This window comes from Marmota monax, unplaced genomic scaffold (assembly GCF_021218885.2).
Source record: "Marmota monax isolate L192 unplaced genomic scaffold, Marmota_monax_Labrador192_F-V1.1 WCK01_AAM20220418_F8-fsc00264, whole genome shotgun sequence".
NCBI classification, from domain to species: domain Eukaryota; kingdom Metazoa; phylum Chordata; class Mammalia; order Rodentia; family Sciuridae; genus Marmota; species Marmota monax.
The window spans coordinates 548720-563599 of NW_026693143.1; the positions used below are offsets into that span (position 1 = coordinate 548720).

General features: G+C 33.4%; 1 protein-coding gene across 3 annotated transcripts in view; it reads right to left on the reverse strand.

The window, feature by feature from the left end:
* Krit1 (KRIT1 ankyrin repeat containing) overlaps positions 1 to 14880 on the reverse strand; it is a 36430-nt gene that overhangs the window by 8871 nt on the left and 12679 nt on the right. For all 3 annotated transcript variants that reach the window (XM_058582882.1, XM_046455186.2, XM_046455187.2), the window contains 4 exons: positions 11520 to 11676; positions 10754 to 10861; positions 8289 to 8445; positions 7384 to 7535 (listed from right to left, as the gene is read on the reverse strand). In XM_058582882.1, the coding sequence (XP_058438865.1) occupies positions 7384 to 7535; positions 8289 to 8445; positions 10754 to 10861; positions 11520 to 11676 (574 nt within the window). The remainder of the gene's footprint in view (positions 1 to 7383; positions 7536 to 8288; positions 8446 to 10753; positions 10862 to 11519; positions 11677 to 14880) is intronic.

The following is a 14880-nucleotide window of genomic DNA, read 5'->3' on the forward strand; positions in this document are numbered from 1 at the left end:
GTAACATTAAAAGCATAGTTTGCGGGTGCACATCTCTAATACCAGCGGCTTGGGAGGATGAAACAGGAGGATTGCAAGTTGAAAGCCAGCTCAGCAACAGTGAGACGCTAAGCAACTCATTGAGACCCTGTCTCAAAATAAAATACAAAATAGGGCTGGGGATGTGTCTCAGTGGTTGAATGCCCCTGAGTTCAATCCCTGGTACCAAAAAAAAAAAAAAAAAAAGTTAAAAAAGATTTTTATCAAATAAATAATTCTATTTTTCTTGTTTCTTTCTCTTAAAAGGGATCAAGAAGGACATTTCATACTGTTTACGGGAAACATTCATCAACAAGTCACAACAATAATAAATTTATATGCCCCAAACAATAGAGCATCTTCGTTCATCAAACAAAGTCTTCTCAGGTTCAAGAGTCCTAGACCACAACACAATAATTCTGGATAACTTTAACACACCTCTTTTACCACTGGATAGATCACCCAAACAAAAGCTGAAAAAAGAAACTGTAGAGCTCAATAACATAATCAATAACTTAGACTTAACTGACATATATAGAATATTACATCTTTCAATGAGTGAATACTCTTTTCTTCTCAGCAGCACATGAATCCTGCTCTAAAATAGGCCATATATTATGCCACAAAACAAGTCTTAGCAAATATAAAAAAGTAGAGATACTAGCCTGCATTCTACCAGACCATAATGGAATGAATGATAAAATAAAAAATAAAAGCTACTCTAATACCTGGAGACTAAATAATATGCTACTGAATGAACAATGGGTTGCAAATGACATCAAAGAGGAGATTAAAAAATTCTTAGAGGTGAAAGAAAACCAGATACAACATATCAAAAACTTTGGAACACTATGAGGGCAGTCCTAAGAGGAAAGTTCATTGCATGGAGTTCATTCTTTAAAAGAAGAAAAGTCAAAAAATAAATGACTTAACATTACATCTCAAAGCCCTAGAAAAAGAAGAACAAATCAACACCAAAAGCAGTAGAAGACAGGAAATAATTAAAAGCAGAGCTGAAATCAATGAAATTGAAACAAAAGAAACAACTGAAAAATTGACAAAACAAAAAGTTTTGGTTCTTTGAAAAAATAAATAAAATTGACAAACCCTTAGCCATGCTAATGAAGAGAAGGAGAGAGAAAACTACTAACATTCGTGATGAAAAAGGAAATATCACAACAGACACTATAGAAATACAGAAGATAATTAGAAATTATTTTGAAAACTTGTATTTCCATATAATAGAAAATATCAAAGGCTTGACAAATTTCTAGAGTCATATGATTTGCCCAAACTGAAAGGATGATATACACAATTTAAACAGATTAATTTCAAGTGACAAAGTAGAAGACACCATCAGAAGCCTACAAACCAAGAAAAGCCCAGGACCAGATGGATAAACAGCCGAGTTCTACAAGACCTTTAAAGAAGAACTAATACCAATACTCTTCAGGAAACAGAAAAAGAGGCAGCACTTCCAAACTCATTCTATGAGGCCAATATCACCCTGATTCCAAAACCAGGCACAGACACATCAAAGAAAGAAAACTTCAGACCAATATCTCTATTGAACATAAATGCAAAAATTCTCAATAAAATTCTGGCAAATCAAATACAAAAACAAATCTAAAAGATATTCCACTATGATCAAATGGGGTTCATTCCAGGGATGCAGGGTTGGTTCAACATACAGAAATCAATAAATGTAATTCATTACATCAATAGACTTAATGATAAGAACCATATGGTGTTGAGAGCCACAGCCGAAGGGGCCCAGCAAACTTCCAGCTTCCAGCAAACTTCCAGCTGCCAGCTGATGATTGGCTCACAGCGGCCCCAACAAACTTCCAGCTGCTAGCCAACTGGCTGGGTCGCGTGGGCGGAGCCAAAAGAGTCCCCCAATGAGCAGCTCCGTGGTCTGAAAGGGCAGGGAAACAGCCCAATGAGCATCACCGCAGAGGAGCCAATCAGCTAGCAGCTGGAAGTTTGCTGGGGCCCCTTTGGCTGTGGCTCTCAACAATATGATCATCTCAATTATTGCAGAAAAAGCACTCAACAAAATACAGCAGCCCTTCATGTTCAAAACACTAGAAAAACTAGGGATAACAGGAACATATTGCAACATTGTAAAGGCTATCTGTGCTAAGCTCCAGCCCAACATCATCCTAAATGGAGAAAACTGAAAGCATTACCTCTGAAAACTGGAACAAGACAGGGATGCTCTTTCACCACTTCTATTTAACATAGTTCTTGAAACACTAGTTATAGCAATTAGATGAAAGAAATTAAAGGGATACACATAGGAAAATAAGAACTCAAATTGGCACTATTTGCTGACTATATGATTCTATACCAGAAGGCCCCCAAAAAATCTACCAGAAAACTTATAGAATTAGTAAATGAATTCAGCAAATTGGCAGGATTCAAAATCAACCCATAAATCAAAGCCATTTCTGTATAACAGTGACAAATCCTCTGAAAAGGAAACGAAGAAAACTACCCCATTTACAATAGCCTCAAAAAAATAAAATAAAATACTTGGGAATCAACCAAACAAAAGAGGTGAAATACCTCTACAATGGAAACTACAGAACACTAAAGAAAGAAATTAAAGAAGACCTCAGAAGATGGAAAGATCTACTTTGTTCTTGTACAGGCAGAATTAATATTGTCAAAATGACCATACTACCAAAAGCATTATACAGATTTAGTGCAATTCCAATCAAAATCCAACATTCTTCATAGAAATAGAAAACGCAGTCATAAAGTTCATCTGGAAAAAATAAGAGACCCAGAATAGCTAAAGCAATCCTTAGCAAGAAGAGTGAAGCAGGTGGCATCACTATACCAGACCTTAAACTATCTACAGAGCAACAGTAACAAAACAGCATAGTATTGGCACAAAATAGACTGGTAGACCAATGGTACAGAATAGAGGATGCAGTTACCTTTATTAGACAAAGGCATAAACAGAAAAATGTAAAAACATACGTTGGAGAAAAGATAGCCTCTTCAACAAATGGTGCTGGGAAAACTGGAAATCCATATGAACAAGATAAAATTAAACAGCTATATCTCACCATGCACAAAACTCAACTCAAAGTGGATCAAGAACCTAGGAATTAAACCAAAGACATGTGTCAAATAGAATAAAAAGTAGGCCTAAATCTCCATTATATTGGATTAGGCCCCTACTTCCTTAATAAGATTCGTATAGTGCAAGAATTAAAATCAAGAATTAATAAATGGGATGAACTCAAACAAAAGTTTCTTCTCAGCAAAAGAAACAATCTGTGAGGTGAATAGAGAGCCTACATTTTGGGAGCAAATCTTTACCCCTCACACATCAGATAGAGCACTAATCTCTAGGGTATATAAAGAACTCAAAAAGCTAAACACCAAAAAAAAAAAAAACCCAAAAAACAAACAAACAAAACCCAATCAATAAATGGGCCAAGGAACTGAACAGACACTTCTCAGAAGGTGATATGCAACCAATGAACAAATACATGAAAAAATGTTCAACATCTCTAGCAATTAGAGAAATGCAAATCAAAATCACTCTAAGATTTCATCTCACTCCAGTCAGAATGGCAGCTATTAAGAATACAAACAACAGTAAGTGTTGGCAAGGATGTGGGGAAAAAGACACACTCACACATTGCTGGTGAGACTAAAAAATGGTACAGCCAATATGAAAAGCAGTATGGAGTATCCTGGGAAAACTTGGAATGGAACCACGTTTGAACCAGCTATCCTACTCTTCGATCTATTCCCAAAGGACTTAAAAACAGCATACTACAGGGATACAGCCACATCAATGTTTATTGTAGCACAATGCACAATAGCTAAACTGTGGAACCAACCTAGATGCTCTTCAGTAGATGAATGGATAAAAAAAAATGTGATATATATATATATATATATACACACACACACACACACACACATACACAATGGAATATTACTCAGCAATAAAAGAGGATAAAATTATGCTAAGTGAAGTTAGTCAATCCCAAAAAACCAAATGCCAAATGTTTTCTGATGTAAGGAGGCTGATTCATAGTGGGGTTGGGAGGAGGAACATGGGAAGATTAGACCAACTCTAGATAGGGAAAAGGGGAGGGAGGGCAAGGGAGGGGAAAAGGGGTGTAAAAAAGATGGTGGAATGAGATGGACATTATTACCCTAAATACATGTATAAAGACACAGATGGTGTGAATATGCTTTGTGTACAACCAGAGATATGAAAAATTGTGTTCTATATTGTAATATGAATTGCAATGCATTCTGCTGTCATATACAACAAATTAGAATAAAAAATTAAAAGAAAAAAAAACCAGAGATGGGAAGACCATTCTAAACTAAGAATCTAATGATAAGGTCAAATACAAAGTATGATCCTTGACAGATCGTTCAGGTGAGAGGCTATAAGACTTTTTGAAACAATTAGGAAAAATATTAATTTGGATATTAGCTGTTATTATGGAAATATTTTATTAGGTTGAAAATGGTATTGTGGTATGTAGGTATGTCCTTTAGGAAATGAACACTAAAATAAGTAGGAATGTGTCATGATATCTACAACTCAATTTAAAATGGTTCACAAAGGAAAAAGAGATAAAGGAAATGTGGCAAAAAATTTAACAATTAGTCAAATAGATAGAATATAATGTGAATTGTAATCACTTTTCAACTTATGTAGTTTTTTTTAAATTTCTCGAGATAAAATGTTGAAAGACTGATGGAGAGCTTATTTTCTCGTATAAACTGACAAGAAAATTAGGAGAGTCTGAGTAGATACCAACATATACAATTCCCTATGTTAAATGAGTGTTAATCAACCTCTGTTCTTTTCTAGTGAAATCAAGCTGTTTTCATTCTAAGAGAATGATGCTAACCAATAAATATAATTCTTCATTTTTTCAGATGATACAAATAGGAATTTCTCTATTATACAATGAGTGAAAGGAAAAAAATATTTTAACAGATGATCATGATATTCTGTATTTGCCGTAAGAATTTACTAAGCACTGCTTTTTTACTTGAGCCCACTTTATTTTATAGTTTACTTATGCATTTGTTTATCATCCAATATTATCATTAATGCTCCTTCTATCAACTTTTAAAATATTACATGACTGGAGAAGGTAGATTGGGTATACTTAGATTACTTAGATTACTTTATGAAACTAGGGGCTGAGGTTGTAGCTCAGCAATAGAGCGCTCGTCTAGTATGTGTGAGGCAACTGGGTTCAATCCTCAGCACCACATAAAAATTAAATAAATAAAATGAAAGGTGTCCAACTACAATTAAAAAAATATTTAATATATTATGGAACTAATATACTTTTAAAAATTATAGTAGTATACCCAACATAAAGTTGTCATTTTACCAAAAAAAGTGAATAATTCAGTGGCATTAATTACATTCAAAATTCATGCTACTATCACCAACTGCACAGCTTTCACATTATGTTAACAGAAACTCTATAACCATTAAGATGAAGTGGAGCCAGGCACAGTGGCACATGCCTGTAATCCCAGTGGCTCAGGAGGCTGAGGCAGGAGGATAGTGAGTTCAAAGCCAGCTTCAGCAACGGTGAGGCGCTAAGCAACTCAGTGAGACCTTGTCTCAAAATAAAATACAAATAGGGCTGGGGATGTGGCTCAGTGATTAAGTGCCCCTGAATTAAATCCCCAGTACCCCTCTTCTCCCTCCCCAAAAAAGAATGAGCAGAGCTGGAGGTATAGCTCAGTGGCAGAGTATATGTTAGCATGTACAAGGTCCTGGGTTTGATCCCTAGCACCCCAAAAGAAACAAACCAAAACCAACCAAACAAACCAAAACCACCTCTCCCCAGCAAAACCAAACCAACCCAAACCAAAACCCTCCCCAGCTCCTCCACTGATACTTTTAGTAAGCTCTGATCTACTTTCTATTTATGAATTTGCTTTTTCTAGATAATACAATGTAAGTGGAATCATACAATAGTAGTGTTTTTGTGTCTGGCTTATTTTACTTAATATAATGGTTTCAAGATTCATCCCTGTTGTGGTAAATATTGAACTTAATCCCTTTTTTAACACCAAATAATATTCTGTTTTATGTATATACTACATTTTATTTGAATACTCATCTACTGGACACTTAGTTTGTTTTCACCTTTTTAGCTATTATATATAAGGCTGCAATGAATAATGGCATATAAATGTGTTTGAGTTTGTTTTCAATTCTTTCACATTTTATACCTAGGAGAGCCTATGGTAATTCATGCTTCAATTTCTGACGAATCACCAAACTGTTTTCCATGTGGCTATAGTATTTTATGTCCTATCTGCCACATACAAGGGTTCCAATTTCCCCATTGTTCAAGAACCATATGTTGAAGAGACTATTTTGGCACCCTTGTCAAAAAACAATTGGTCACACATGTATGGGCTTATTTCTGAACTCTCAATTCTATTCCATTAGTTTATATCCTAGATTACTACCAAAATGTTTTGAACTTTGTAGTAGTATGGTTTAAAATTGGGAAAGGTGAATCTCCTAAGTTTATTCTTCTCTCTTCAAGACTGCTTTGTCTGTTTGAGGTCCTTTGTAATTACATATGAATTTAAAGATCATCCTTTAAATTCTGTAAAAAAGGCTTTGAAATTTTATTATGGGTTGTATTAAACCTGTAGATAACTATGCTAGTATTGACAGTTCAACAATATTAAATATTCCTCTCCTTGAACATGGGGATCTTTCTAGTATTCAGGTATGTCTTAGTTTTTCAACATTGTTTTTTTATTTTCAGTGTTCTTTCCCGTAACTCTTTCAAAATTTCCATAACTGATTAGCCCTATTTAAAATTCATACTTCCTAACTATTCCTCCCACCAAAATTATTTTTTATATAAACTGTTTCATCCAATTGCTATTTTATTAATTATTTTTTTGGTGTGGGGAGGTTGCTTTCCTCTTTTTTTTTACAAGAAAAACAATTAAAAAAATCTTTAAGACAATGGAATAGAAAGGAATAAACTACTAACCAAGCGGCCATTTTTAAAAAATATTTTTTAGTTGTCAATGGACCTATATTTTATTTATTTATATGTGGTGCTAAGAATCAAACCCATTGCCTCACACATGCTAGGCAAGTGCTCTACTACTGAGCCACAACCTCAGCCCTAACCAAGTGTTTTGTAAGTAGACAAATGAAACTCTATTAATCACCACAAAGATATAAGGACTGAACATAAAAACAGAAGTAAAACTCTTTGGTACAGGAATAGTGCAATTTCTGCATGTAGTGCTTATAATAGGAACCTAATAGATTTTGTGTATTTAAATGACTATTAAAAGGATTTCCAAACAAACCTTTTTTTCAACTTCCAAAGGAAGTCTCACATCTCTTCTTAGGAAAAGCTGTGGTGATTCTCTTTGGGGATCCAAATTAGTCAATTCAGCAAGTATTTCTGGCCAGTCACGAACATGTTGCAAAGGTTTATGATAAGGCTTGAGCTGAAGGCCTGAAAAACATCTTTCCTTTTATAAATGATAATGTAAAAAAAAATTATTATGCCAATGCATATAAAAACTTTATTCTAAACTATGGGCACTTAAGTACTGAATATATATAAATTAAAAGTCTAAATTTAAATCACTATTTAATCATTACTATTACCTAATTTGTAGATAACTGCTTGTTTTTAATATAAGAATAATTCATCTAGCAAATTTATCAAATGTGCGTGAAATTTTTAATTCCATTATAACCTATTTAATTATATCACAATCAATAAATTTTGGTGTCAAAGATACGATTAAACCATTAGGTAACCAACCTTTATCAATTAAATTCTTTACCTATGCAATACTTTGTGTGGGAAAAAAACGTATATATATGTATTTATTTATACACACACATTAACTTGCTGTTAACGAGAAAGGTTTGCTGGAAAACTAATGTAAAGAAAAGAACATGTGGATTATTTTGAGAGAGTTAATATGAACAATACATTTAATGGCATTCAAATCAAATGTTGTTGCAGGAGAAGAAAATTTTTGGTTTTTACTAGTTACAAAATGCTTTGAATGAAGGAGGGAAGGGGCCTTAAGGGCTCACCTGTTTCAGCAGTTTGAAATGTAATAATTTATACAAAAGAGAATAACATGGTATTACTTAAAATTTAAAGCAAATGATAAATGTTACATTGAAGTTTACCATTTTATTTCCAAAAAGGAATAATGGTGTTTAAACAATAAAAGAAAAACTATCTTACTAAGGTTTTCTGAACAGATCCAAATAGTGAAATACTGCTGAGTTTCTTGAGAGAGACGCATTCCTTCCATTATTTGCTGTACTGTGGTATTATTTCCATGCTTCAGTTCTACAGAACGGTATGATCCATCCATTCTGTATATTCGAACTTTTTCATACTAGGATAAGGAATGATAATAAATTAGGAAAACTGCTTAAAAATTACCTAACACAGTTCAATAAGACACTTTACTTTTAACTTCTAATCTTTTAGAACAGATTTCTAATACAAAAATATCAGAAAGCTGCTTCAAATGAGAAGTTGTTGATAATATTTTAAAACATTTTACTTCCATTATTTATATTTTCTAAATTATTTTCTTCTGAATGTTCTGTCAAATAATTTTGGGCAACTAAAGAAAATGGTTCTTTAAAAATTCAAATTCTTCTGGGAGGATGTTTCATAGTTGTTAATGTAAAAGGTAAATATATGGGAAATATAGGCTTGGTCACTGAACTCAGTTTTAGTCAAGTACTCAATAAGTATAATGGGTCATAAATCATACTGAAGATATGTGTAGCAGCAGTAACGTGTACTGAGAAGTCTTTTATAATGAAAGACTCTGAAGGTAGAAGTTGTAGAACAACAAATTTTGGCTAGCTTCCTTCCTTTAATTCAGAAAAACTCAGATAAAAGTGTTACAGGAAGTACCTGATGCTCCCAAGTAACTTCTAGGCCAAATCATTTTGGACTGAAGTACTTGATTCCTCTTCTTATCCATTCAAAATATAAAAATTATGTCAGAAATAAAAATGTGTTATAACTATACTGTTATAAAATTAATTGTAATGAAGTGTAACATAAGGTGTCTCTATTGCTTATCATTTCTTGTCTCTGTCTTATGGTCTTGGAATAGTATTTTGACAAAATGTGTATGTGTGATGAGTCTGTATGTAACACTTCCTAATGGAAGACATTATGTGTTCCTTACCATTTTCAAGAGTATTCCATGGTGTTAGATTCACAGATATACTAAATAAATACTTATTGACTAGTTGATGGTTAATATCTAGAAAGGCTCGGGAACATCAGTTACATCTGTTGGTATAAACCTTTTTATCTGGTTTTTAAGTTTTCAAATAGTTTTAAAATTAATAATAGTTTTATAATCACTATAACTTTTAGGTATAACAATTTCTTCTTATTGTAAATTCCTCTCCATTCTTGCTTTTCTTTTGTTTGTCTATGGTGCTGGGGATGGAACTCCAGGGCTTTGCACATGCTAATCAAGTGCTCTATCAATGAGCTATGCCCCAAGCCCTCTTCTCCATCTTAATGTCAATGCTAATTCTAAATTAAACTTTAATCTTTATAATACAATGTATATTTGTCATTAGATTTATCAGTTTATTTTGGGCATAATTAGATGGGAAGACTAGGTTGAAATAGCAGAAAAATAGAGCCAGGAAATCACCTATTTCAACTTTTGTGAGGGGGGGGGAAGTTTTTACTAACTTGCTGAGACTAAATTAATAAATTATGTACAATGCTGAATTTACAAATATAAAATGTTGTTTAGAAGGGCTAATACAGAAATATTCTTCAATGAATAATCAGAATTATTTTACTCAACATATCAAGTTACATTTGTGCATCATTGAACATTTTAGTTGATGACATATGTAATGCTATATACAATACAGCCTATGTATATAAAAGGCTACACATGATTATCTAGGTTTGTGTAAAAATACTTTATGTTGTTCACATAATGATGAAATTGCCTAATGATGCATTTCTCAGAATAAATCCCTGTTTTAGAATGATTATATTGGGGGTTGGGGATATAAGCTCAGTTGGCAGAGTGCTTGCCTTGCATGCACAAGATCCTGGGTTCAATCCCTAGCACACACACACAAAAAAAGATTACACTGGAAATTAGAGATTATACTGGAAATTATGTTTTCTTCTTTTTTTGGTGAAAGAGATTGAACCCAAGGTCTTGTGCCTGCTAAGCATGAACTCTATCATTGACCTACATCCCTAGTCCCCAAATTAGATTAATTATCTTGGAAGTTTTATTCATTTTTCCAGTTTTCATTTGGTTATATAAAAATAAATGTTCAGCCAGGTGCAGTGGTACATGCTTTGTAATCTCAGCAACTCAAGAGGCAGGAAGATCGAGAGTTCAAAGCCAGCCTCATCAACTCAGTTTGCCCTAAGCAAATTAGTGTGAGACCCCATTTCAAAATAAAGTATTAAAGGGCTGGAATATAGCTCAGTGTTTGGGCACCTCTGGGTTTAATCTCCAGTACCAAAAAAAAAAAAAAAAAAAGTTTAAATGTTAAGAATGACAACAAATGTAATACATGAGTTTTACAACAGTAAAGAGTCATCTAAGCTTTTATTCTTTCACTCTTGCCAGGTCCTTAAATTATCTATCAACTTAAAAGCTACGTTTGACTATTGATAAATGTAATCCTTACTGGTTTGTTAATGGCTTCCTTCAACAATTTTGCTGCTTCTTCCCAGTTGTTTTGTTTGTTTTCTTCACAAATATTTAATGGGGATCTTCCTTGTTGGTCTGTTATGTGCTAAAAATGTGGGGGAGGGAAGGAAAAAAAGACATTAAAAACAGTTTTCTAAGGGAAAACATTCAATTAATCAGAATTTCATTAAAAAAGATTAATGCAAAGTGTTAAGTAAATATTAAGGCTACATCGTACATATTCTATATCAAACAAGAATTGCCAAAGTTAAAAGACTGAAAGCACTAGTCAATGAGATTATTGATTTTTAAAAGTTCTGATACAGATACAACAGTTTTTGTTATGTTTTTACTTTGCCCTTTAGAAACACTTGTTACTATGTGGATCGACCATCCTTTTTTCTTTCTCAAGACATTTTTTGGGAAATAGAATATAAAATGAAAAGTGGTAAAAATTTTATGATTCTGGTAAAGGGTAGCGGTAATGGTTGCACAATAATGTGAGAATGTACTCAATGCCACTGAATTGTGCACTTAAATGTAATTAAAATCATAAATTTTACATGAGGTATATTTTGTCAGGATAAAAAAAAACATTTAAAATGTATGCTCAAGAGCACAGCTCATACATAAATATTACTTAGTCTATAAAATGAAATTTATTTTTATTTTTTAGCTGACCTTTCAAATGTACAATGGAATATTTCAGTGTCATTACATATTATTTACTGCTTGGGATAGGGATAAATAGGGAAATAACTTACTCTGTCAACTTCTGGATGGTTTAGGAGAATCTGTACTATTTCAGCATGTCCTCCTCCAGCAGCAAAATGAAGAGGAGAACTCAGCTGTCCATTTAAAAGGTTTGGATTGCACTTTCCTTTCTCTAATAATATACGAGTGGCCTCAACTTTTCCATACCTACAAAAAAAAAAAAATGAAACTTACCTAAAAAAAATCATCTGGAATGTTTAAAAAAAATCAAAAATTCAGCCAATATCCAAGAAATCTAAGGCTTTTCTAGGTTAGATAGTAAAGCATTAATGGATTAAAACTGACAAAAAATGCTCTCAATGGTTAGGGATTTTTTATTAATTATTTTGGCTCAATTCTATTTCTGATCAATTGAGATAAAATATAACCAAATATAAGATAAAGAAGGTGATGGAGAAACACTCCATATAAAGTACAAAAGTTATAATTTTTAGTTAAAAATAGGTTAAGAGAAGTTGGGGATACAGTATAGTGGTAGAGCATGTGCTATCATATGCAAGACCCTGAGTTCAATTCCAGCACCAAAAAAGGAAAAAAAAAAAAAAGTTTAGAATCAGAAAGTAAGTCATAAACAATCTTATGGGAATGTTTTACATGTAGGCCTGACCATGAATTACAAAAGAGGCCCAAAGACAATCCTATATGTGGGTGCTACATTAAACTATGTGGAAGACACAAAGATACGATACAGAACCCTGCTCTGAAGGGTTTAATTAATCAGGCAAGACATTAACATGGATAAATTACATAATTTATAACTTTTGTACTTTGTACTGTTAGATTTAAGAATTTAGGATAACAACACAAATGGGACTTCACAATTGTCAAACCAAAATGGCATATATTTAATTATTTAAAACATTCGAAAAGATGAATGAGTTTTGTCTTTTCAGGAAGTGTTTTGAAAGAGCAATTTGAACAGATTTGAAATAAGAACATAAGAAATGTTAAAGGGAGATAATATATATATATATATATATATTTTTTTTTAGAGAGAGAGAGAGAGAGAGAATTTTTAATATTTATTTTTTTAGTTTTCGGCGGACACCACATCTTTGTTTGTATGTGGTGCTGAGGATCGAACCTGGGCCGCATGCATGCCAGGTGAGCGCGCTACCGCTTGAGCCACATCCTCAGCCTGAGATAAAATATTTTAGGTAGCGGGGAAGGAATAAGGAAAGCAAGGTCTCAGAAGAGTACAAAGCATGTGCCAGACATAGTGAGTCAACATCTTGATTACAGCCAAAGATTTATGAAACATTGCAATCAGAAGCAATGGTGAAAAATAATCTGTTATTTAGAAAGAAGAGGATGGAAGGAGAGAAGGTGAATGGAAATTTGGTTTTAGATATTTGAAGGAAAACACTACATATTAGAATTGATCTGATTTGCCCTGAACGCTTTTCCCTTTTACAAACCCTATGGTTTTTCTATACTCTGAATTGTATCACTTGTATCCTATCCCTTCTTATTCATGTGACTTTTGCTGGTGTTCTCCGCTATCAACATGCTCTTCTATTCTTCCTCATTTTGTTCAGATTGAATTCTATTAATTCTATTAATCCTTTGAAACGGTTTAGGATAAATTTCTCTATATTCCTAATAATACATTTTAGCATTTTATTTTTGTTACTCTTATGGGACTCACCTCATTTTAACTAATTTCATTCTTATTTATATACTTCTTCTATTACCCTGGAAGTTCATTAAGGGTAGAGATAATGTCATTGCATTCTCCAAAATGCCTTACGCATAAAAGATGCATAACTAAACTGTTAAGTAGGCAATTGAAAATGCAGGATTGGTTCTCAGAAGAGAGGCAAAGGCTTAGAATATCTATCTAGATTATGTACAATCATTTAACTGAAATGAATTACTATTAAGGTTGGAAGAATAGATAAAATCTTTCCGAGAGAGAAGTTAGAGAAAGATGATCCTCTTAGAACAATAAATGCATTTTGAAACACAGCCTTTCAGGGAAAGTCATAATTCGGGAATAATCCTAGAAGTAATAATAAAAATAATTAATACAAGCACGAATTCGAAGAATGAAGCCTGAAGTCAGTTAAGTAACTTGTTCAAGTCTCATAGTTACTAGCCAGAGTTAGAATCTGGTTTTCTGAATCTTTGTAGTTTCCACGTTCCAATACATGCTTGGATCATAGAATGGAGGCCAATATTTCATTAATAATAGTGATAGATTAACAATAAAATCTTGCATTTATATTAACTTTTACTAAAGTTTCATTACACTCTTGCAACTCCAATTTGTTCTTAGAATAAAGGGGCAGTCAACAATATGCAGGGCAGGGAAAGAGATTAAAAACTCAGAGAAGGTAAAGAATGTTTATGAAGATTGTGACACAGAAAACAAGAGAATGTGGCCCATTCACCTTTGAAGTGGCTTTGAAAGGAAGGAAAGAAACAGGACAGTAGCTAGAATAGGTAGCAAGTTCAAATTAAGGTTCTTTACATGTAGGGACAGAGAATCATGCATGAAGGCAAGAGCAAAGAAAGTTTGAAAAAGAAAATGGTGTCAGGAGCAGTGGCACATGCCTGTAATCCCAGTGGCTTAGGAGGCTGAGGCAGGAGAATCAAGAGTTCAAAGCTAGCCTCAGCAATTTAGCAAGGTGCTAAGCAACTTAGTGAGACCCTGTCTCTAAACAAAGTACAAAATAGGACTGGGGATGTGGCTCAGTGGTTGAGTGCCTCTGAGTTCAATCTCTGGTACAAAAAAAAAAAAAAAAAAGAAAGGAAATGGTGATTTGAATGGGGAACAGAATGGAATTTTGCATGCATTATCTTATACAGAAGATGAGAAGATGTATGGAGACAAAAACTTATCATTGGGGTAAAGAACTACATTTCTGTTTTCACCTTTCTTTGAAAATAGGGGGTAAAAGAGTATAGGGAGTTATGAAAGTTAAGAATGAAAATAGTGAGCATTTACATATTTAGGAGTAGAAAGCTTTAGAATAGTTTGTAGGGGAAGACCCAAAGCATGACAGAATGAATGAAGCAAAGCTAAGCTACAGTGAAGACCTCAATGAAATCAGATGGATTAATTCATAGTGAGCCATATCATCTCAGTTCTAAAAATACTTTCTGACAATGAACTAATGCCTAAAAGTACTATCAGAGAAAGAAGACAGTGATTTGATCCAAAACAGAGAGTCTGGCATAGAAAGGGCAAAGAGGTGACAAAATATGGGCTATGAGACATTTACAAGTGGTGACACATTGACAATATGGAGTAAAAGTCAATTTAAATAATTTGAGAAAATGGTAACTCAATATGTATTTAGGTGCCTGATCACTGATTAAGGAATTTTAACAGCTTTGAGCAATCCT